Source organism: Sceloporus undulatus, chromosome 2, assembly GCF_019175285.1.
Source record: "Sceloporus undulatus isolate JIND9_A2432 ecotype Alabama chromosome 2, SceUnd_v1.1, whole genome shotgun sequence".
NCBI lineage: Eukaryota > Metazoa > Chordata > Lepidosauria > Squamata > Phrynosomatidae > Sceloporus > Sceloporus undulatus.
Genome location: NC_056523.1, coordinates 206,259,843 through 206,281,448, shown reverse-complemented (window position 1 = coordinate 206,281,448; position 21,606 = coordinate 206,259,843). Strand labels below are relative to the sequence as shown.

At 37.7% G+C, this 21,606-nt stretch overlaps 1 protein-coding gene across 4 annotated transcripts in view; it reads left to right on the top strand.

The window, feature by feature from the left end:
- The window catches only part of ECPAS (Ecm29 proteasome adaptor and scaffold), an 80,329-nt gene that overhangs the window by 4,189 nt on the left and 54,534 nt on the right, over positions 1-21,606 (top strand). For 3 of the 4 annotated variants that reach the window (XM_042451867.1, XM_042451866.1, XM_042451864.1), the window contains exons 3-17: positions 6,067-6,197; positions 6,809-6,925; positions 7,516-7,634; positions 8,757-8,906; positions 9,518-9,689; positions 10,188-10,327; positions 13,216-13,297; positions 14,293-14,412; positions 14,935-15,020; positions 15,478-15,556; positions 16,497-16,546; positions 18,385-18,451; positions 18,539-18,661; positions 19,597-19,700; positions 21,077-21,200. In XM_042451867.1, the coding sequence (XP_042307801.1) occupies positions 6,067-6,197; positions 6,809-6,925; positions 7,516-7,634; positions 8,757-8,906; positions 9,518-9,689; positions 10,188-10,327; positions 13,216-13,297; positions 14,293-14,412; positions 14,935-15,020; positions 15,478-15,556; positions 16,497-16,546; positions 18,385-18,451; positions 18,539-18,661; positions 19,597-19,700; positions 21,077-21,200 (1,664 nt within the window). Of the gene's footprint in view, positions 1-6,066; positions 6,198-6,806; positions 6,926-7,515; positions 7,635-8,756; positions 8,907-9,517; positions 9,690-10,187; positions 10,328-13,215; positions 13,298-14,292; positions 14,413-14,934; positions 15,021-15,477; positions 15,557-16,496; positions 16,547-18,384; positions 18,452-18,538; positions 18,662-19,596; positions 19,701-21,076; positions 21,201-21,606 lie in introns of those variants that run through there. The other variant, XM_042451865.1, reaches the window with a different exon arrangement.

Genomic DNA, 21,606 nt, shown 5'->3' with positions numbered 1-21,606 from the left:
TTTACAAGATCCAGTGTGGTTTGAGAATGGTGCATAGTGTCCATCCTCTGTACAAGGATCGAAGGGGCAGGTATTTACATGAGTCCAAAACACACTGCAGAAATAATCCAGTTTGAGACTGTTTTAACTGCCCTAGCTTAGTGCTAGGGGACTTCTGGGAACTGTAGTTTTGTGAGACATTGAGCCTTCTCTGGTGATGCAATAAACTACAATCCCCAGGATTCTCTAGCACTGAGCCAGGGCAGTTAAAGCAGACTCAAACTGGATTATTTCTAGAGTGTGTTTTGGACCCCAATCTCTTCCTCCCCTCTTTGTTTTAGTTACAGTATTTTTATTCTCTCTTCAGTCTATGATTCTGCATAGTGCAGACTGGGCTGCATCCACACTGCAGGAATAATCCTGTTTGACACCACTTTGACTGCCAAGGGTCAGTGCTACAGGATTCTGGGAATGGTAGTTGGTTGTGGCACCAGAGCAGTCAAAGCGGTGCCAAACGGGATTATTTCTGCAGTGTGATGACTTCACTTTTCCAGATTAGTATCCAGTTTTAGCACTCTGTCATATCTTCCTAGAACTGGAGGTTGGGAGGGGAGATGGAAAGTCTTTAAGGTTCACACACACCTCCTTTTTCTTTATTGCATCAGAGTCAGTCTGTCAGATGCGGCACAGAGAAAGGATGCTGAAAGTGCAGGAGAAATCTATTGCTTCCCAGTCTGTGCCCCATTGCCCTTCCAAATTCAGTCCCTCTCTATTCCCATTAAAGGGACTCTGGCCTCCCTTTGCTAAGGCGTGGCATACCAGGGAAGTGATTCTTCGAGACAGGAAATATCTGCTCCGTTTCCGACACTGTGGCCAGATGGGAAATGTATTTTTTTTGTCTCTTTGGAAAAGACTCAAGCACAGCCTTACATGTTCCTGCCTACATCCCTGCAGAAAAGAAAATGGTGACACTAGGCCTATGCGTATTTATTTAGGGCAAAATATTTACTCAGTTAAACCGAGAGGGATGGGATATTTTATTTTGTAAAGACTCTAGGTGCGGAGTGTCATTGTAAAAGCTGCTTTACTTGAATGGGGCAGTTCTTGCATCCTTCTGAGCTCTAGTTCTTGCTTCAGAATAAATCATGCCAATTCTCCTTGTCTTCATGCATTAGTATCTTTCTTTCCTTGGGGGGGAACTTGTGTGATGTGGCTCAGGACCTGTCCCAGAAAGTTGCAATATATATAAAATATATGAGTGTGTGTGTGTGACTATATCTTTATATGTACATGTGTGTGTATTCTTAATATATGTTTCTCAATCTGAATATATATGTATATATATGAATTCTTAAGAACAAAACATAATTTATTTTCTGTTCTTAAGACTGGTTCACTTAAGGCAGAAATGCCCCCCACGCCCTTTATACAACTTGGTATTATTCAACTTTCAGACTGATATACGTTTGACGCCTCTTAATCTGTACTTAATTGTGAGAATGTATCTCCACTCCCCCTAAATTAAATATTTAAAATGTTTATAGTAATGTGTGTACAAATAATATTTTCAAGTCTGTAAGACAGCTCAGGATTATTGCAATATTTCCCAGAATATTATGGTAGTGGGCACAGACTCAGAGACAGTGACCACAGTTTGGACACAGGAGGCTTGATCCAAATTATAGAATGCTGATTTACTGAGCATGAAACATTATGCTGAGGGCTGCTCTTTGATTGTTTCAATTGCACATGAGAACAGGTAAGAAATCATGGTCCTTCCATCAGCCTTTTCTTATTGTGACATCCAAATCTGGTACTCTGGATTTGTGTCTCCCCTGACTCTGATTCTGTGGTCCCCAAACTGTGCTCTTTAAGGGATTTTGGACTTCAGCTCCCAGAATCCTAGACTATTATCCAACATGGCTGAGGCTTCTGGGAGCTGAAGTCCAACATCTCTTAAAAGGCACAGTTTGGGAACCACTGCTTTAACTTTTCCAGGGAGATCTGTGGTTTGTTTAGTTATCTCTTCTTGCAGTGGGAATGATTGGGCAGTATTCTCTAGCATGTGGCCAATAGGCCAGAAGCATTATATCTGAAAATGCCCATCACGAGTCTTAGTGGACCACAAGTGTGATGCAGCAGCTGAAAAAAGCAATGTGATTCTAGGCTGCATCAATAGAAGTATAGTGTTTAAATAAAGGGAAGTAATAGTGCCACACTATTCTGCTTTGGTCTGACCCCACCTGGAATGCTGTGTCCAGTTCTGGGCACCACAATTTAAAAAGGATGTTGACAAGTTGGATCCAGAGGAGGGCAACCAATATGGTGAAAGGTCTGGAAGTCATGCCCAGTGAGAAGCAGCTTAGGGAGAAGGGAAGGCTAAGGTGTGATATAGCAGCCCTGTTTAAATGTCATACTTAAGATGGAGCAAATTTGTTCTTTTGGAGCTCCAGAGAATAGGGCCCGGAGCAATGGATGCAAGCTACAGGAAAAGAGATTCCACCTAAACATTAGAAGGAACTTCCTGACAGTAAGAGCTGTTCAACAGTGGGATATACTGCCTCAGAGTTTGGAGGAGTCTCTTTCCTTGGAGGTTTTTAAACAGAGGCTGAATGGCCATCTGTTGAGGGTGCCTTGATTCTGTCTTCCTGCATGACAGGGGGTTGAACCTTGAGGTAGCGTAGTATGTACCTGTATTTTATTTATTTGCAAATTTGGAGAAAAATACAGGAGACTTGAGGCCAGTGAGAGGTACAAAGATATAGGAAATGGCAGGAACCCAAGTGTAGTGCTTGGTGTGAATCCATGCTTTAAGCTGTTTCACAGATCTTAATGTCTCTCCCCAACCTTGTGTCTCTTGTGTCTCCCCTCCAGTTATGCAAATACAGTACAGCTATGTACTACATACTTGTATAGAGTATTATAAAAACCGAAATATTCCAGATTTAATGCCTCAAAACTTCACATCGACATTCAAAAACCTCAGGCTTTTTGAAGCATTTTGGATTTCAGGGCTATTCAACTTGCATTGAGTAATGAGTAACCTACCTGTATTTATTAACTTTTCCTAGTAATATAGGTAATGAAGTAACATTTCAAAAGTAACTTAATAAATTGGATTGACAGGTTATTTTTATTTTTGGTCTAATTAATAATGGTTTCTTACTTTTTACTTTTTAGAGGAAGTTACAGACATTTTTTATCATCCTGTTTTTTTTTTTGAGAAGATAACAAAAATAGTGATCATGAACATGAAAACAAAATGGAATTAGTTACTTTTAAAAATGATACTGTTAATGGCAATGTATCATTTTGGGGGCCTTCGTGATGACTGACATATCAAATTACTTTTCAAAAGTAACTTTTCATGTTCTGGTCTTTGGTGGTCCATTTGAGCTCTATATATTTTTTTCTGCCTTGTCTTTCCCTGCATGCTTCTTCTGTTTAAGGATATTTGGGGGCTGGAGGAAGAAAATCCAAATACAATTGGCCCTCTATATCCACAGATTCAATTATCCACAGCTTGAAAATATTTTTTCAAATATTGAAAATGCCTTTGTGATCTGTTAGATTATTGGTAAGTGCTTTTTCATACTTGTATTCTGCAGTCCATTGCCTATAAATGTCCAGTTACTTCTTCCCCTCTCCATATACTACACTGCGGTGCTGTACTCTACTCTAGTGTTGGTATGTGTGTATGGGGATTAAGACAACGAGGATAGAAATAATCATGCAAACATAATCAAAGCATGACCAAACTAGCTCTACAGTACTAACATATGCATTATTCTGATAGGATATTGAGGAGAAAGTTTTAAGGATTGACAAAAGTGTACACTGGTTCATTTTGAAATTTCTGGCCTTTTAGAAAAGTGATTTCTCCCTTATCATTATAGTGTTGAAATCTCTATTGCTGTTACAAATGAATGTGTTCACTTGAGGCACAAGTGAACATTATTTCCTAAACCACTTCACAAAACATTATTTTTTCCATTTCTGAAACAGAAATGGAAAAGCGAAATGGTTGATGAAACTATGAGGAAATACAGATGGATAGATTAACACAAGTCATGAGAGATAGACCCAAAAAACAAACAAGAGAGGAGTGGTTGGAAGTTATTATGTTCTTGGAACAAAGATGGGGGAAGGTAGCAGTACTGAATTTGTAAGTAAGAAAGCTAGTCAGAATTAATAAAGATATTGATAAGTTAATCATACTTAGGGAAAGATGGATCCACGGTAAAAGAAGAAGATGTAAGAAAGACAAGTTTGAACAATAATAGATCGTAAATTGGTAGGAAGGAAGTCAGTATGTATGTGATAGTTTGGATGAGTAACTGAATGTAGAAGATTGATTAAAGAAGAGTTGGATGGAAGGATAGAATGCAAAACAGGACCAAGTATGTGTGGAAGGTTAGTGTAAGTAGAAAGATAGAAATGAAAGAAGAAGGAAAGATGAGTGAATGGAGGGAAGAGGATGGTAAAGATGGAGTTTGGGAAGGTGCAAGTAGAGGGACATAGGTTGAGGTAAGAAAGGGATAAAAGGGGAAGGACTCTTCATTTAGTATGTATAATCCATATTATTGTTAATATGAATGTATGGAGTAAATGTATGTATATGATTGTTTATATGTTATATGTATGATTGTTTATATGTTTTTTTAAATAATAAAATTAAAAACAAAACATTATTTTTAATGTGCAAGCGTTGTAGTTCTATTTTGTCTTGTACAAGGCCTATGTATTGTGACAGCATTCCTTGGATACCCTTTTGCTGATTAGACATGTTATGAAGTATATCTAGTTTGACAAGTCAAAGGCATACTGGTGTCTTCATCCTGTGTTTCAAGCACAGATATATGATGTGCTGAAAATAACTGTGTACTGTATTCTATGATGGACAAACTCTCTGAGTTCATTGTGTAGATTGCATTATATTTTTTCCAACATGACTAGTGCATGTACCTCTTCCTTATCTGGCTCCAACTGGGAATAGTGTTGCTTTTACAAAAAAATAATAAGGAAGTTATTTGAAAAGATGATAATGATGTTTGGTTAAAGTTCTAAAAGGCTTTCTTTTGAATAAAAAATGGTCATATGTCTGTTGTTAAAATATGGTTCTGTGGTAGTACTATATGGTCAGCCTTGGGGACACTACTTTGAAAGTTATGAAGAACAGTTGGGATCATTGAGATGTGTGGGTATTTTTTAGCGTGACTAAATGAATAATCTCACATGGATTCTGGGTTTGTTATTCATACTATGGAACCACATCTCTGCCAGTTCGGGCGTTCACATGTGCTAGCCCTCAAATAAAAGAGGGGCCGACGATGCAAATGTATTTGAAACACATTAAAGGCATGGAGAGTTTTATCCTGCTTTATCCCGGGTCTATTCACATTGGTTATTCACACTGCTGACAATGCAAATCTTAAAAACAAAAAACAAAAAAAGAACCTCAGGGCAAAAAACCTGATATCGATTATACCAGGTTAAATGGGGGGTTTTGCAGCCCGCCTCCCCAAACGTAATTGGATGTATTCAAAATTCATTTGTCTTCAGGCTCTTTGAATGTATGCAATATGTTGTAGAATAAGGATTCTCATTCATGTCTTGCTTAGATGTCCTGCTTGCTTGCCATAGAAACTGCTGTACTGACGTACGATAATAGCAGTATTGTATAATGTGTCACTGTGACACTATATTCCTTTTTACACATGAGGAGAGTCCTGTGGAAATGTTGAGAACTCATGTAGAGTTGAAGGTTCAAACACAGTACTTCTTGAACTCAGCATAGCTTAATACTTATTGGACTCTTATTATTCAGTATTGGTTATGACACCGATCAAGTGGTTAGCAACTGACTATAAAGCAGAGGTAAGAATCATGCAGCCTTCCAGATGTTGGACTGCAGCTCAGTAGGTTATAGTCAAGTTACATAGTTTTGGAGTTAACATTTGTGCTGTAAGTAGAACAAAATTCAAGGCATTGTAGAATTTATATTCAAAGATGATGTTGAGATCCGGATATGTTGCTGTTTGTTCTAGATTTTTAGTTCTAAATTAGGCTTCTTTTCCTTTATTTTAGATCAGCTTGAACGTGTCTTTTTGCGTCTTGGCCATGCAGAAACAGATGAACAATTGCAAAATATTATATCCAAATTCCTACCCCCTGTTCTTCTGAAGCTTTCTAGTACACAGGAAGGAGTGCGCAAGAAGGTATGGATGGGTGTTTGTATACAGAAGCTTAGATAAACACAAACTGTTTTAAAATCCTCCCATGTGTTGGTTTTATAAATTCAATTTAGGATGGAGCCAATGAGTGCAGCATCACATTTTTAAAATACATACACTTGTCCCTCCCGATTTGCAGACTTAGAGTTTGCGGTCTTGGTCCTTCATGGATGGCAAACAAGGAGGGATAAAATGGTGCATGCGCAGCCATTATAACCAATGGCAACTTGAATATTTGTGTTTTTCTGGATTCGTGGGGGGGGGGGGTCCAAAACAGATGCCCCTGAGTTGGTAACCTGAAATTATTTCAGTTGTCTATTCTGGTTCAGGAAAATGTAAAGATTTTATTGGTTATGGTTCTTTCTTTTTTTTAAGTTCAGTTTAGTCAAAAGTGCTGACAAAAGCAGTAATAGATTAGAGCTATTCTGAGAGATTAAGTCAGAAAAAAGATAATACATGGGCATTTGGGGGATTTTCTTCTTGAAAACCCAAAGATTATTTGTTTGAATTTGTGGGAATTATATTTCAAACTAGTGGAAGTATACTTGTGGAATCTAAAGCAGTGAAATCAAGGGAAATTATTTTCCTCTTTACAGGTTATGGAGCTACTAGTTCACCTGAACAAGCGTATCAAGAGTCGCCCTAAAATCCAGCTTCCAGTGGAGACCTTACTTGTCCAGTACCAGGATCCTTCTGCAGTGTCCTTTGTTACAGTAAGTACTATCTTTCTTTAAAATTTCTGCTGATGAAATAGAAGTTATTGTGGTTTTTCCTTGAAGACTTGTCATACCTAAGAATGGCATCCACTTTCTAATAAGTATAATTTTGTCATTTTAAGAAAACCAAACATGTATTGAATGTTTTTTATTAAGGCTTTTCCATTTATCATCTTTAATATTTCTTTTATATATTTAAATATTAATTAAATATTTCTATTAAGACCAGTCTAGCAAAAGGTTCCTTAAGCTCTTGAGCAGTTGAAACCAGCATCTAGGCATCTACTTGAGAGAAGCAGAAGTACATTACCTGAGGTGTAATGTACTCAGGTCATCTCACCTCTTTTAGGAAGTGAGCTCTAGCATTCAGGCCAATGTAGAGTGCATTTTGATGATCTTGGTTGAGATTTTTTAAGGTGAATTATATTGTACAACTTCCTAGTGAACTGGGCTAATTGATAAGAGAATTTCAGTGGCGTTTGCTCCAAATAGGCTGGTTTTACTAAGTTCTTAAACCTTTTGTGGAGCTATCCTATGGAACTATTTTGTGGTGGTGTTATATATAGATGTGTTTTGAACTTTTGCAGAATTTTACAATCATATATGTTAAGATGGGTTACCCTCGTTTGCCTGTGGAAAAGCAATGTGAATTGGCTCCCACTCTCCTTACTGCAATGGAAGGAAAACCTCAACCCCAACAAGACAGGTAAGTCATCCTGAGCATACAGCTTCTTTTTTCTTGTCTCAGCTTTGATTGGCCAGTTGTTGTTTTTAAAATCTTATATTTTTCCTTGATGGACCTGTGTGTATTTAAGGTTGTGATTACATGTTTGGAAAATCATGCACTACTGTTCTTATAGAACTGTCCTATTTCAAAATACAAATGGGATCACATAGTTTGAATGTTTCTCAGTGTGAACAGGAAGAAGTCTAGGCTTGAATTGTCTCCTTAATGTAATGTGCTTGCCTTTCTTTGAGAATAAAAAATAACTGATTTTTATTTTTATTTTTTAATGGAGACACATTTTGGAAATATGGGTGTTAGAATTTTTCCATTTGTCTTTAAGACTGTGATCCGTGTGATGCCATTTGTAAGCGGTGATTAAACCACAGTTGTTGCAAAAACATGGCTTATAGTCATGTGAACTCCCTTTTCATAGGAGTGGTTAATTTTCTTATGGCTCTTTACAAACCAGAACTGCAAATGAGTGGTGGTTCTTGGCTAATGATTCCTGGTGTGGTTGGGTGCAGCAGACCTGGAGTCCTGATTTGGAGAGCACAGTAAGCTTTTGAATCCTGGTTAGCATCAGCTTCCAACCCAAGAATGAGGAGAATTATTTGGAATTCTGGCATATTATTGTGTGAAAACAGGACTGTATCTTGGCTTAGTCATTAATCAAAATGGAGACTGTGGTCAAGACATCAGAAGACTAGGACTGGGAAGGGTAACTATGAAGGAATTAGACAAGAATCTGAAATGGAAAGATATGTCATTGCATACTAAAGTTAGGATGGTTCATGCTATGGTAATTCCAGTTTCTATGTATGATTGTGAAAGCTGGACAGTGAAGAAAAGCTAGTGTTGTGGCACCAGAGCTCTCTGACAGCGAAGGCTAAATGTCTCACAAAACTACAGTTCCCAGAATTCCATAGCATTAACATGGCAGTTAAAGTTGTGTCAAACTAGATTATTTCTGCAATTGGGGTGCAGCCTGAGGCATGAAGGCCAGTGTCACTGTCATGCTTCACTGTGTGTTTTGTTGGATTAAAAAATTAGCTGGTGTCCTGTTTTTATTAAGTAGTTGCAGTAAATATAATTGTTTTTCAGCCTAATGCACCTTCTAATACCAACCCTTTTTCACATGAAATACCCCGTTGAACCTCTGAAAGCAGCTTCTCCATTTAATCTTGCTGAAAAACCAAAGACTGTACAGCTGCTGTTGGATTTTATGTTGGATGTCCTTCTTATGCCTTATGGGTAAGTATGACACAGAAATTGCTGTGTTAACTCCCACAATAATTGCTGCTGTAGTTTATCAGGTCTGCTGCTTTCTACAACAGACATGCCATCAGTTTTTCTCTTTGGAATAAAAAAGTGATGCTTGAAAAACTTTACTTTTATTTAGAACTGGTATTAAGTTTTTGCAGCCTTGTTGTATTTTTGTCTGTTTTATTTATATGCTACTAAGGTCTTTTTGATATGGCTTTGTGGATGCAGAGTAAACTCTTCCTAAGGAATATGTAAGAACTTATCTGTGTTTGCACAGCTAAAAGGTGTGAATCTATGTGGTTCACAAAGGAACATTAAATATCTTCCTTAGAACTTGTTGAGGGAAGGATTAGCTGTCTGCACTGTTTTAGTCCCATCGCTGCAGGTAGCCAGAGTGTACTGTGGGCATGTGACATAAGGAGCTAAAATTAGGTTCCACATTGCCTTATAAAGCTATAGTTTGGCTAGATTCCTCAGTTTGTTCAGCTTCCTACTTTGGCACATTCTGTGGTGTTCTTAGATTGCCCCGTCCACCATTTGCTACCTCTGATACATGAAATTCTAATTCTATCTTAAATACTTTAATCTCTCCTTTTTAGATATGTACTGAATGAATCCCAGAGTCGCCAAAGTGTGCCGACAGGGCAGGGCTCTTCTTCATCAAATAGTTCTGGAGGCTCTGGGATCCCTCAACCTCCTCCTGGGATGAGTTTTTATGCAGCCAAGCGAGTAATTGGAGATAGCCCATGGACACCTGAACAGCTGGAACAGGTATTCACTGCAATACAAAGGAGTGACATTGGTGTCAGAAATTGGCACATGGATGCATGTTAACTCATTGTTAAGGATGCACGATGTGTTACTAGAGTCTCCTCTCCACAACCTCTCCCACCTTACAAGTGCCTATAAAAATTGGACTGTGTGATCCTACAAACAGAGGCGTAATGAAAAGGACAATATTTGAGAGGGAAAATGGTCAGGTGTTAGCTCCATACATTGTTATGAGAGGAAAGAGTGCTGTAGTCATGTTATTCATAAGGTTACTGCAAATCTAGCCTCAAAATGTTAATGGGAACAGTGGTACTCTGTTGGAGTAGGGTGACATTCAGGTGTAGGAAGTATATCTTATCTTGTTAAAATGCAGCCTATAATGAACTTTTCATCCATTTTTAAACATCTGGATCTATTGTTTTGTATCTAATCTACCGTAGGTTCTTGCTGTATATAGGACCTAATCAGACAACTGAACTTTTTTCCTGTTTTCTGCAGTGTAAATTGGGCATTGTTAAGTTCATTGAGGCTGAGCAGGTGCCTGAACTTGAAGCTGTCATACATTTGGTCATTGCCTCCAGTGACACACGGCACAGTGTGGCCACAGCAGCAGACCTTGAACTTAAAAGCAAGCAAAGGTAATAACCTGCAATTTTAAACATTTGAATGTTTTTTTATTTTGTCTTGTTTTAGCTAATACAGAGGGAAGAGATTTTTTCCTGATTATAAAATGATTTTGCTTATTACTGTTGAATGCATTGGCAATCGCATTTGCTAAGTTGCTAGTGCTGTGACATTGTAGCATCTCCTCCACTAACATTTTCTGCAACTCCTCTTTTCATATACTTCAGAATCTAGGTGGTTGAAATATCTGTGTAAGCATGGATGGTAATAGGTTCATTTCTGCTTCCTAGGCCCTAGAAGAAATCTACTTTTCTACACAATTTACTAGTTTCAGTAATAGCTTCATTGTATTCTTACACAACAGAGAGCCTGCTTTATTCTGAGAATTGGGCTAAGGTGTGTATGTTATGAGATGGGCAGATAAAACCTTTATTTTATTATTTATTAATTTCTGTGATGAGAAGAGATCAAGTTGTGCAACTAGCCTAGTTTCAACATCCTTTTACGTATGAGCTCCAGGTCCAACCTTCTTGTATTGAACAGGTTGGTATGAAGATTGTTTGCACATTTGGCTGAATGTGGGAGGTATTTTAAGTACTTTCAGTGGGATATATGAAGAATTCCCCATGAGACCTTTCTGGTCAGGATAGTACAAGACATTTGGAACCGGCATGCATAGAGGATGCAGAGCTTACATTTTTATCCTTGGTCCTACCTCCCTGAGTTTAGATAGTTACAAGATGCTGATATCTAGACATGGGAAATTTGTTTCCCAAATTTGTAAGAGCATAAGAATGCCAGTATTATAAAGGCTGCTAGAATGCATAGGTGACAAAAATGATTATTTGCCCACTATGTTAACAGTGTCAAGTCCCCTCTAGAATCCATGGTACTGTACGCAATAAAGGGAATAAACAACAATTACTAATTGAAGAAGTAGACTGTTCTTTAGATCTGCTTTTGTAATTTTATCATGTTATTTCTTCGTTTGGAATTAGATAGGTTTCCTAGATTCTTCCAAAATTCAGATTGATTAGTGGGTTAATGATAGACATTTACTTACATCAGACCTACTAAATCTGCAATGGGCATTGTCAGAAGACTGAAGGGTCATTTTAATCTTGCTGACTAGGCAGGCTGCACCTTTGCCTTTTCCATTAACCAGAAGACACTTTCAGACAGTGTTGTGGAAATGTATTGCTTTTTCAGAGTGGGGTCCACAATATGGTGTTTAACTACCCAGAGTGCTTTTGCAGTGGGAAAAGTATTTTTCTAGATGAAGCAAAGACTTGAGGGGCAAGGAGCTCCCAAGGGAAGGGCTACATGGGACCCCTAAGTGCTGCATGTGGACTACAAGGTGCATGATTCCCACCCCTACACTAAATCAGTGGAACCCAAATTAGACATGGCTAATCTAAGTCTTACTGGTTTCAATAGGTCTTTGAATAAATCTTGATCCAGCTATACAGTATGTTCTGTTTTGACTTTGTAGTTATTTCAGTACTAGGGTTGCATAATTATGCTGTTGGGTTTGACAGATCTTGGTTGTGTCACAGTTTGGAGAGACATTTATCACAGCCTTTTATTTGAAGGAGGTTTACAGTGATGCCAGCACAACTTCTTCATATGATAAGAGGGCTGAAGTATGATTCTAGGTTTCTGCATTTAAAAAGAGAAAAATATTGTGAATTGTTAAAAGAGACAGTGAGTTTGGTGCTATAATAAACTTTAATAAAATTGCAACAGAAAAGTATAAATACAGTAAAAAAATACTCTATGCATATGGTTAGCATGAATGAGGATGTGTTAATCAGGCTCTGCTTTGGGCTCACAAGTTTTTTAGAAAACTTTAAAGATGTTATGGGATAATCATTGGAAGAATTCAAAATCCACTAAAAGGAGGAGCAGGGATGAGGGGGGATTAAAATATCACCTCAGTAAGTATATATTGAATTCAATTTGTACAAATTTGCGCAAAGTATCTAGAAATGTAGGAACTAAACGCATGTTTCATATAGCAAGATTAAAGTCAACACCAGGTTTTTGTGCATTTTTTGAAAAAAAAACTTAAGAATAATTTCAGTTATCGTACTAGAAATCCATATGTGCCCAGTAGGATTTCTTCCGGTTTTTTTAAAAATAGCAAATCTTATATTGCCAAATCTGGCTAGAATCTTGGGATTTCCAATCACTCACAGAGTGGTCTGTCGCAAGAACAGATTGGCAATCTCTGCGCTCATGCAAGGAAATATCTAAAATCTTGAAAAAGTGTAAGAGAGGCAATGACAAATGCTGGTGGATGCGTTGCCGATCTGCTGTGTGTATAGAGCTCCACTGTTTACTTCCAATCCAAGGATGGATCTTTGCAGAGCAACATATTTCTTCAATACTTGGCTCTGTAGGGTCCATAGAGTCAAGGAATTATGTGAAGAGTGGCATGGAAAATTGCCATGTTATCCCATGTAATAACGTTGGTAAAGCAGCTTGCTCTTCCAGAACTGAGCAATATTTCCCCGTCTTTTGAAAGAGGCTTTCCTTCAGTTTCAATATGTTTTGCTATATTGCATTGGCAGTGTGTTTAAAAACACCAAGAATTTGTGATAGATATATCTATATAAAATAGATAGAAAGTCCTACTTACAACACAGCCACATCAACTAATCAACTAATTCCTTCTCAAGATGGGAAATAAGTAACAAGTTATATAAATTTAGAGAACCTGGTTTGTACTCAGTCTGGGAACTCAGTGTGTGTGTGTGTGTATTGATTAGTTACTCAGTTATTGAAAATTTAAAGCATAGAAGAAAGTGTTACACTGCTGGCAGCAGATTAGTTTTATTTACAATAATATAAAATAAATCCCACAATCTTACTGTATGTATTTTCTTCTAACATTCTTTAGTTTAATTGACTGGAATAATCCAGCCATCATCAACAAACTGTATAAAGTGTATCTTGGGGACATACCACTAAAAACCAAGGAGGTAAGATTTAATTTCTAAAATCCGTGTTCCTTCTCGATTTTTTAAAAAAACTTTCTCTTTAAAATGAGTATTTGTACTTTGTTATTTTACTTCCTTTTGTAGCACATCACACCCAATTATGTGGCGTTTAGAGTTATTGGCTTCTCATGCTCTTCCTCCTTCTATTAATGAGGAAGTGAAGAAGAAATAATTTAATCTGACTATTGCTTTTCCCTGTAGTAGCCATCCATGTAACTGGATGACAATCATGTTCTACCTTCAATACTTGAGTAACTTTTCTTAGGCCAAATCTGCCTGGGACATTCTGAGTTAATATCTAATTGTAGCTCTTATTCTCCACAAAATGGAGCATACATTTTAAAATAGGTAAGTCAAAAATGGAGAAAAATGCAAATTATTGAAGACATTATTATTCTTTTCTACTAAGTTTGAGGTTAAAGTTCACCTTCCATTTATGATATAAGAACTAATAAATATAAGTTAATCAGTTAAAGTGCCATGTAACTCACATCTGTTGCCAGAAGGAGAAAGTTAACATCTTACTAGCTCTTATGAAGAATTTGTCACATTCTCAGGCAGCCTAAGGGAAAGTCAGTACTCATGACATCATTTTGCACTTTTGGCCTTTTAAAAGATTTTATGCACAGTGCATGAGAAGAAAGTGCCCTGGCATTTTGGGCACTACTGCCATGTTTCCCACTGTGGTAGAGATTATTATTTATTCATTTAACTTGTATCTTGCCTTTCTCCTGTAAGTGGGAATGGATAAGCTATAAACATTTTGTTTAATCCCCCCCCCCCCTGGTTTGGTAAACTATGTTTATATCTGCATTTCATAACTGAATTTATCTGACAGAACCCCAATCATATGTATGCATTCTATCTATTTGTATGTATTTTACAATATTGGTACTATAAAAACTTCTGCTAACATATGTACTGTGTAGTTCTGGCTATAAAGTTCTTTGCCTTAAACCCATATCTTTTTATACCAGGGGGCAGTTCTGAAACCCGAACTGAAACGTGATCCAGTCAGCACACGTGTTAAATTAAAGATTGTCCCTCATCTTTTGCGTTCCAGACAGGCTGCAGAAACATTTCCTGCAAATATTCAGGTAATGTTTTCTCTCACGCAGTAATGCTGATCTCATTTCTAGTATGCAGCATAAATAAGTAATCTTTTACGGTAGCACATGGAAGAAACAAGTAGGTTGTTGCTATGTTCCTTCAAGTCATTTCTGAATTATGGTTACCCTAAGGTGACTCTATCACAGGGGTTTCTTGACAAGATTTATTCAGCGGGGATTTGCCTTTGCCTTCCTCAGAGGCTGAGAGAGTCTGACTTGTCCATAGTCAACCAGTGGGATTCAGAGTCTCCGGAATCATAGTCCAACGCTCAAACCATTGCACACTGGCTCTGCTTAGATATCATTTATCTTAGACCCCATGTTTCATAGATCATTGTTGATATTTTTTAGAATCACTTTAAAGACTGTCAACCTTAATTGGGATACAGAAACCTCTGGTAGGAAAATTCACATCACAGTTAGACCTACCCTTATAATGATTGTGGTTCCCGTGAAAAAGAAATCAAAATAATAAGTGTTCAAATGAAAATCCTTTTTCCCCCCTGCTAGGTTGTTTATGATGGACTGTTTGGTGCAAATACCAATGCAAAACTAAGAACCTTATCTCTTCAATTTGTGCATCATATTTGTGTGATGTAAGTATTTTAATATTCATGGCATCATATGTACTGATATAGTCTTGGTTGTCAAAATACAGTTAAGTGATTCTATGGTGAATGACATATAAAGTTCAACCTGGTGTTTCTGTACCCTTTTCAGTGTAACACATGATGTTATACTACTCAGTATTAATTATAATTATAAACTTGTTTGTATCATGTGTATTCAATCCCCAAATCATGGGAGCATAGTTTACACTCTTAAGAAAAGGTAGCAGTGAAACATACAGTATCCTAATCAAAAAGTATCCTCAAAGGGCCAGTTTTTCACTGCCTGTCAAAAGGTGAGGCATGACTGAGCAGAGAGGTTTTCCATTAGAATGGAATTCCACTTGATTTATCTCTTTATCAAGGAAAATGTTTACTAAAAGAATGTCTTGCAATAGTACAGTTAATACGTACCTAATTTTTTTTTCCATGTATTGAATTTCAGTTGCCCAGACAGTAAGATCAAGCCATTAGGTCCAATGCTTCTGAATGGACTCACAAAACTGATTAATGAATATAAAGAGGTGAGTTTAAAAGCTCCTCTTAAAGAATGACCTTTTTTGTAGAGTCTGTCATATAATTGTTCTTATCTGAGAAGATGCTTGATGTTTGGTTCAAATGAAAAGTATAATACAGAACAGCAAGTGCTTGTAAAGAAAAGAAACTGCCACTCTTGGATAGTCAGAGCTTTATTTAATAACATGCAAGTTCTTTGCTCCTACGTGTATCTCCTGTACTCATTCTATGCAGTTTCTTTTGGCGATGCACAGGGAGCACCTTTTGGGAGCTCTCTGGACTCTGGAGTTTTGGATGGTGCAGCAGATGTGCCATCTGGATTTTACTGGGTATCAGCAGACATTTAAGGGTATGGATTGGGAAAAGGACACACTGTCCAATCTCTTGTTTGTGCTCAATAGAGGACAAATAATCTTGTCTTTCTGTCTGAGTGTACTTGCCTGACCTCTGAAACTACCAGGCATCCATATTTGGATATAACATTTGAATAAAGTATATTAATATAAAATCCATCAAGTTTAGAGGGTCAAATTTTGTCATCAATTCCCAGATTATACATGGAATTGTGCTACTTAAGCATGTTTCAAACTCTTAATTTGTTCCACAGTGTCTTGCATATTGTATAGTTCCACAGTGAGTAGGATTCCTTTTTTAAAAAAGTAAAATTAAAGGATCTGGGAGCAGTTTTGTTCTCATATACTACCATTTTTTCAGCTTTGCATTTAGAACAAAGTCCCATCTCTTCTTTATTTTTAAAGAGGTTTACCATCGCAGATAATTATGCTGGTTCCGGATTTTTTGTGTCCTTGAAACATGGTTTATTACAAAATATATGAGAAGAATGATACAAGGTGAAATGTGATAATCGGGTTAATTAGGACATCTAAATGTGTATTAAATTCATAGTTCTTTCTGTTGATGTTACTTTTTTTTTTTTAATAATTGAAGGACCCCAAATTACTGTCAATGGCCTATTCAGCTGTTGGAAAACTGTCCAGGTAACAGAAATTATTTAAATTCATGAGATACCAGCAAATTGTACCAAAATAACTTGCTACTCTGTCAAGTTTTATTATTATTTATTATTATTATTTTAACTGATGTTGGAGTTTTAATGTTGCATTAAAGGCTCAATGTTTTGACTGAATACAGGACATTATCAATTGATATCTCACCTCAGGTGCCTTAGAATGCACTTGTAAAGACACACTAGTGTAGGAGAGCAGGATGTTTGGGTTTTAAAATATTGATGGAGGGAGCAGCATTGTATGGTGGTTTGAACCTTGCACTATGACTATGGAAGTTGTTGTTAACTACCTTCAAGTCTACTTAGACCTATGGTGACTCTATGAATGAGAGACCCCCAAGTCACCCTGTCTTCAACCATGCTACTCAGCTCTTGCAGATTCATGGCTGTGGCTTCTCTATTTAATCTATCCATCTATCAGGAATGTGATCTTCCTCTTTTCCTATTGCCCTCAATAGTCTTTTCTAATGAGTCCTTTCTTCTCATGATATGGCCAAAATATGACAACCTCAGTTTGGTCATCTTTGCTTCTGGGGAGAGCTTGAGTTTGACATGCTGTAGGTCCCATCCATGGGTTGTTTCATCAGTCCACAGTATCTTAGAATCATAGAAACATAGAAGTCTTCTCCAGCGCCACTTCTCAAATGAGCTGATTTTTTTCCTGTCAGCTTTCTTCACTGTCCAGCTTTTACAACCATACATAGAAATGGGAAATATGATGCATTGAAAATCCTAAATTTAGTATTAATGATATATCTTTATGCTTCAATATCTTGTATAGTTCCTTCATAACTTCCCTTCCAAGCCCTAGTTTTCTTCCGATGTCTTGACTGCAGTCTCCTATTTGTTTGATGATTGAGCTCAAGTATGGAAAAATCTAGAACTATTTTGATGTCTTCATTGTCTACTTTAAAATTAAGTAGAGATCTATGGTCATAATTTTTGTTGATGTTCATCTGTAAATCAGGGTTCAAATCCCTGCTTGGCTATGGAGAGCCACTGGGTGACCTTGGGGAAGTCACAGTCTCTCAGTCTTAGAGGAAATATGAAATCTTGCCAAAAAAAACCCTGACATAGGTTTGTCTTAGGGTTACCGTAAGTCAGAAAGAACTTGAAGGCACACAACAACCACAACAAGATTTTTTGGAAAAGGATATCTTTTCCTTTGGTATGGCTGGATAATGCTGGAGGGAGCCATACCTTTGGTATGGCTGGATAGAGCTGGAGGGAGCTGGAGTTCAGCAACACATGGATGAACACAGTTGTGCAAGCATTCCCTATGCAATTACAAGTAAGTTCAATTAAACACAATGAGATTCAAAGTAAGTATGCATAAGATTGCACAGTCTTTCTAGGCTACAAACCTGTTCATGTTTACTTGGTAGTCACCCCCCCTTTCATAACAGTTGGGACTGTGCTGTCAGGTTTCCAATTATTTCTGTTGTGGTCTTGAATTTCTTGATTTTCATCATGACTCAAGTATGTATCACAACCATAAATTCATATCCTCCCCCCCCCCCCCAAAAAAAAAAAACCTCTGGAGATCTGTTTCAAGTTGGTTTCTGTTAGACACATGTTAGGCACTGCAATTTTAAATTAGTTTTACTCTGGTTGAAGATAGTGTTTAATATGTTTAAGGTTATTATACTCTGTTGTTAGCTCAGTTGTGTTTATGGTGTTGTACCAATAAGACTATGAAAAATAACATACTTAAACTGTATAAATAGCATATGCTAATTCTAATGTATGTTATTTTTTTCACTCTTGAATATTGCTCTTTCAAAGTATTAATTTTCCCCTTCGTTTTAGTCGAATACCTCAGCTGTTCACCAAGGACCTGGCATTAGTTCAGCAGTTTTTTGAAGCCCTTTCTAAGGTTGATGATTTTAGAAATTTATTTATTTATTTATTTTTCATAGAATTGATTTGAATGGTAGGTACTAACAGATTTATCTTATTTCAGGAAGAACCTGATACTAGACTTGCTATTCAGGAGGCCTTGTCTATGATGGTTGGAGCATACACCAGTTTAGAAGGAGCACCACGCACTCTTATGGAGGCACTAGTGGCTTCTAACCTGATTAAGGTAGGTTAACAGAGAATATGGAAGCCTGGATATCTTTTCATGTTAATTCTTTGAAGCTACTGAGATTTGTATACAGGTTTTTATAACATTAATGATAAATTCTTGTTCTTTTAACATTTCTATCTACTTGAAAGGTGTCTCATGTTTTTGTAATGCAGAAAAAATAGATTGTATCTATCCACTGTGTTCCAGAATGGTCTGATTTTAGATAATACGTATCAGTTATATAAAGGTAGTATAAGAAATGAACCCAGTCTCTCTATTTCAGAACACTGAAGGCTTTTATGATAGTCTCAACTGCTTGCCTGTAGAGGTTAGCCAGAATGCCTTTTAACTGCCACTCAGTGTGTTGTATTGCCAAAGATCTTTGGTCTTAGGAAAGACAACACAGAAGTATTGACTAAGAAAAAGAGGGAATTCACATGAATTTGGGTATGAGCAGGGAAGAAAAAAAGGGGGGGGGCAAAGAGGGAGCGGAAGAAAAGATAGGGAGGCGAATACCCACGGCCCGGAGCTGCACAGGTGAGGAGGGCTTCACATTGTGTGAACATGTGTTACTATGTATTAGTCATATCTTCAGAACCCATCTCTTTGCCCTAGACCTAATGTGCTGTGCTATGCTATATATTTTGGTCCACCAGCTCTGGCAGTGCTTGAACTGATACTGCCATGTTTGCTGACCACTTGCAGTTTCACTGGGCAAAAGGTTTAAATGTATTGAAGGTGATACTACTTTCCAGTATCAGTAATTCTGATTACTATGAAAAACCTAAAGTGGCTTTGCTCCTTTAGCTAAATGATAGATGAAGTGTATCCTCCCCCCTCCCCATAGCTGCCTTTTAAACTTCTTTTTAAAGCTTATTTGTGTTTACTTCATGTAGGGAACTATGTTTTTCAAACAGCTTGATGATGTCTCCTTTTCTTTCATTTTTAAGCCTCAAGTCCAAGTACGTCAGGTGGCTGTAAAATTCGCCAGCACAGTGTTTCCATCAGATCACATTCCTTCGAGATACTTACTTCTTTTAGCTGCAGGAGATCCGTAAGTTTTATAAGGAGGGAAGCATAAGAAATAATGGATGGGAGCAAGTGCTCTGTATAGCTACACTTTGTTGTGATTTGAGATATAAGAGAGTTAACCAAAAGCTTGCAGTTGATTGTTTCAGTGAACTTGTCCTGCATTATGCTAATAGAACATGGCTGTTCCAGCTCAGTAGTTTATGGCTGAACCTATAGTGGTCCAGCTAAATACAGATGACTGACAGAAAGCTGGCGAGGGAGGGAACACCATTAAAGCTGTCATAAAAGAAAACTAGTATCTGAAGACTGGCTTTATACAAGAAAGACACCAAGGCAACAATTGATGAAAGAATCCCCATTAGAAGGTTAAAGAAGATATGATTTTTCACTTCCCATGCACCATCCACAACGAGGAGTTATCCTTTTCTTCCCCAAAGCCCTCCAAATCTGTTGTGGAAAGTTTCCCAGGACTCTGGACTGAATAAGGAAGGAGCACAGGGCCTCTTGGGGCAGGGGGACTGGCTCTTCCAGGATCTGCTTTCTGTCAGTCTTAAATACCAGGTGGATTATGAATAATAATAATAAATAATAATAATATTCAAAGCCCATTGATTATAATGGGTGTGTGCTCCCATGTGCAGCTGCATGCGTGTGCCTTAGGCATGCACAGCATTTTAATCCCTCTCCACCTTGCTATTGTGAAAAGCAAGACCACGATCTCTCAAGTCTGCAAATTAGAAGGGATGACTGCATTTCCCACCACTGAACCCAAATTAAGTTTTTAAAAACACAGTTTCTTGTTCACTCATAATGGCAATTAAGAAATCTGCTGAAATGAATGAAAACTCTAATTTATTATTGCTCTTGGCTCTGCTCAGACACATTCTAGCCTATACACAACACACAAAGTTACAGTTTAGCATTATATGTGAACTAGCCATTGATTCAGAGTAATACACTGATTAAAGAATTCCATGTGATTGGGTCAGGAGTATCAAATATGTATATACAGTTGGCCCTTGTTATCAACCATCCGAAGACGGCAAGACCCAGTTGTCCCCTATGGTGGCGCATGCACGTGACCACACAGCCCTTAGGGACAATGAGTTCCATTGTCTTTAATGGCGACACTGCCATATACATGCGCCACCACTGGGGACAATGGGAGCTGTTCCTAATGGCAGTGTGGCCATGTGCACATGCTGCCATTGACGTTCCATTGTCACTGATGGCAGCACAGCTGCATGCATGCACCACTATTGAGGTTATTTTGATTGTTTTTTTAAAATGTTTTTAAGGTGCTTTTATCTTGTGAGCTGCTTTGGGTCCCTTTTTGGGAGAAAGGCAGCATAAAAATGAAATAAATAAACAAACTGTTTTTCTCTTTTGATTTGAAAGGCGGGAGGAGGTACACGGAGAAGCACAACGTGCACTGAGAACATTTCCTAGTAAAAATGAAAAAGAAAGTGCTGGTAAACAGATGCCTTCATTTCCAGAAATGGTGCAGTATATCCAAGAGAAGGTACACAGCTCTAGCTTAATTATTACTTACTGTGGCAAAATCTGTATAATATCTCAACATAAGAGTCTAGTTCCACTTTCTCCCCAGTAAGAGAGTGACTGAAAGACATCTGACCCCAGTTCTAATGCTGCAGACAGGAAAGCCTGTCTCTGAAACCTGTGAAGGTGAGAGAATATTTGGCAGACAACACATAAGCCTTTCTGAGCTTTTTAAAGGAAGATATGGATGAAATGGTGAAAGAAGCTGATAGATGTTTTGACATAATTCTATATTGTTGCTGTAGTATGCAATCAGTTTCTGACTTATGGCGATCCTAAGTCGAATCCATCATGGGGTTTTACTTGACAAGGATTGTTCAGAGGAGGTTTGCCATCGCCTTCCCCTGAGACTGAGAGTTTGTGACTTG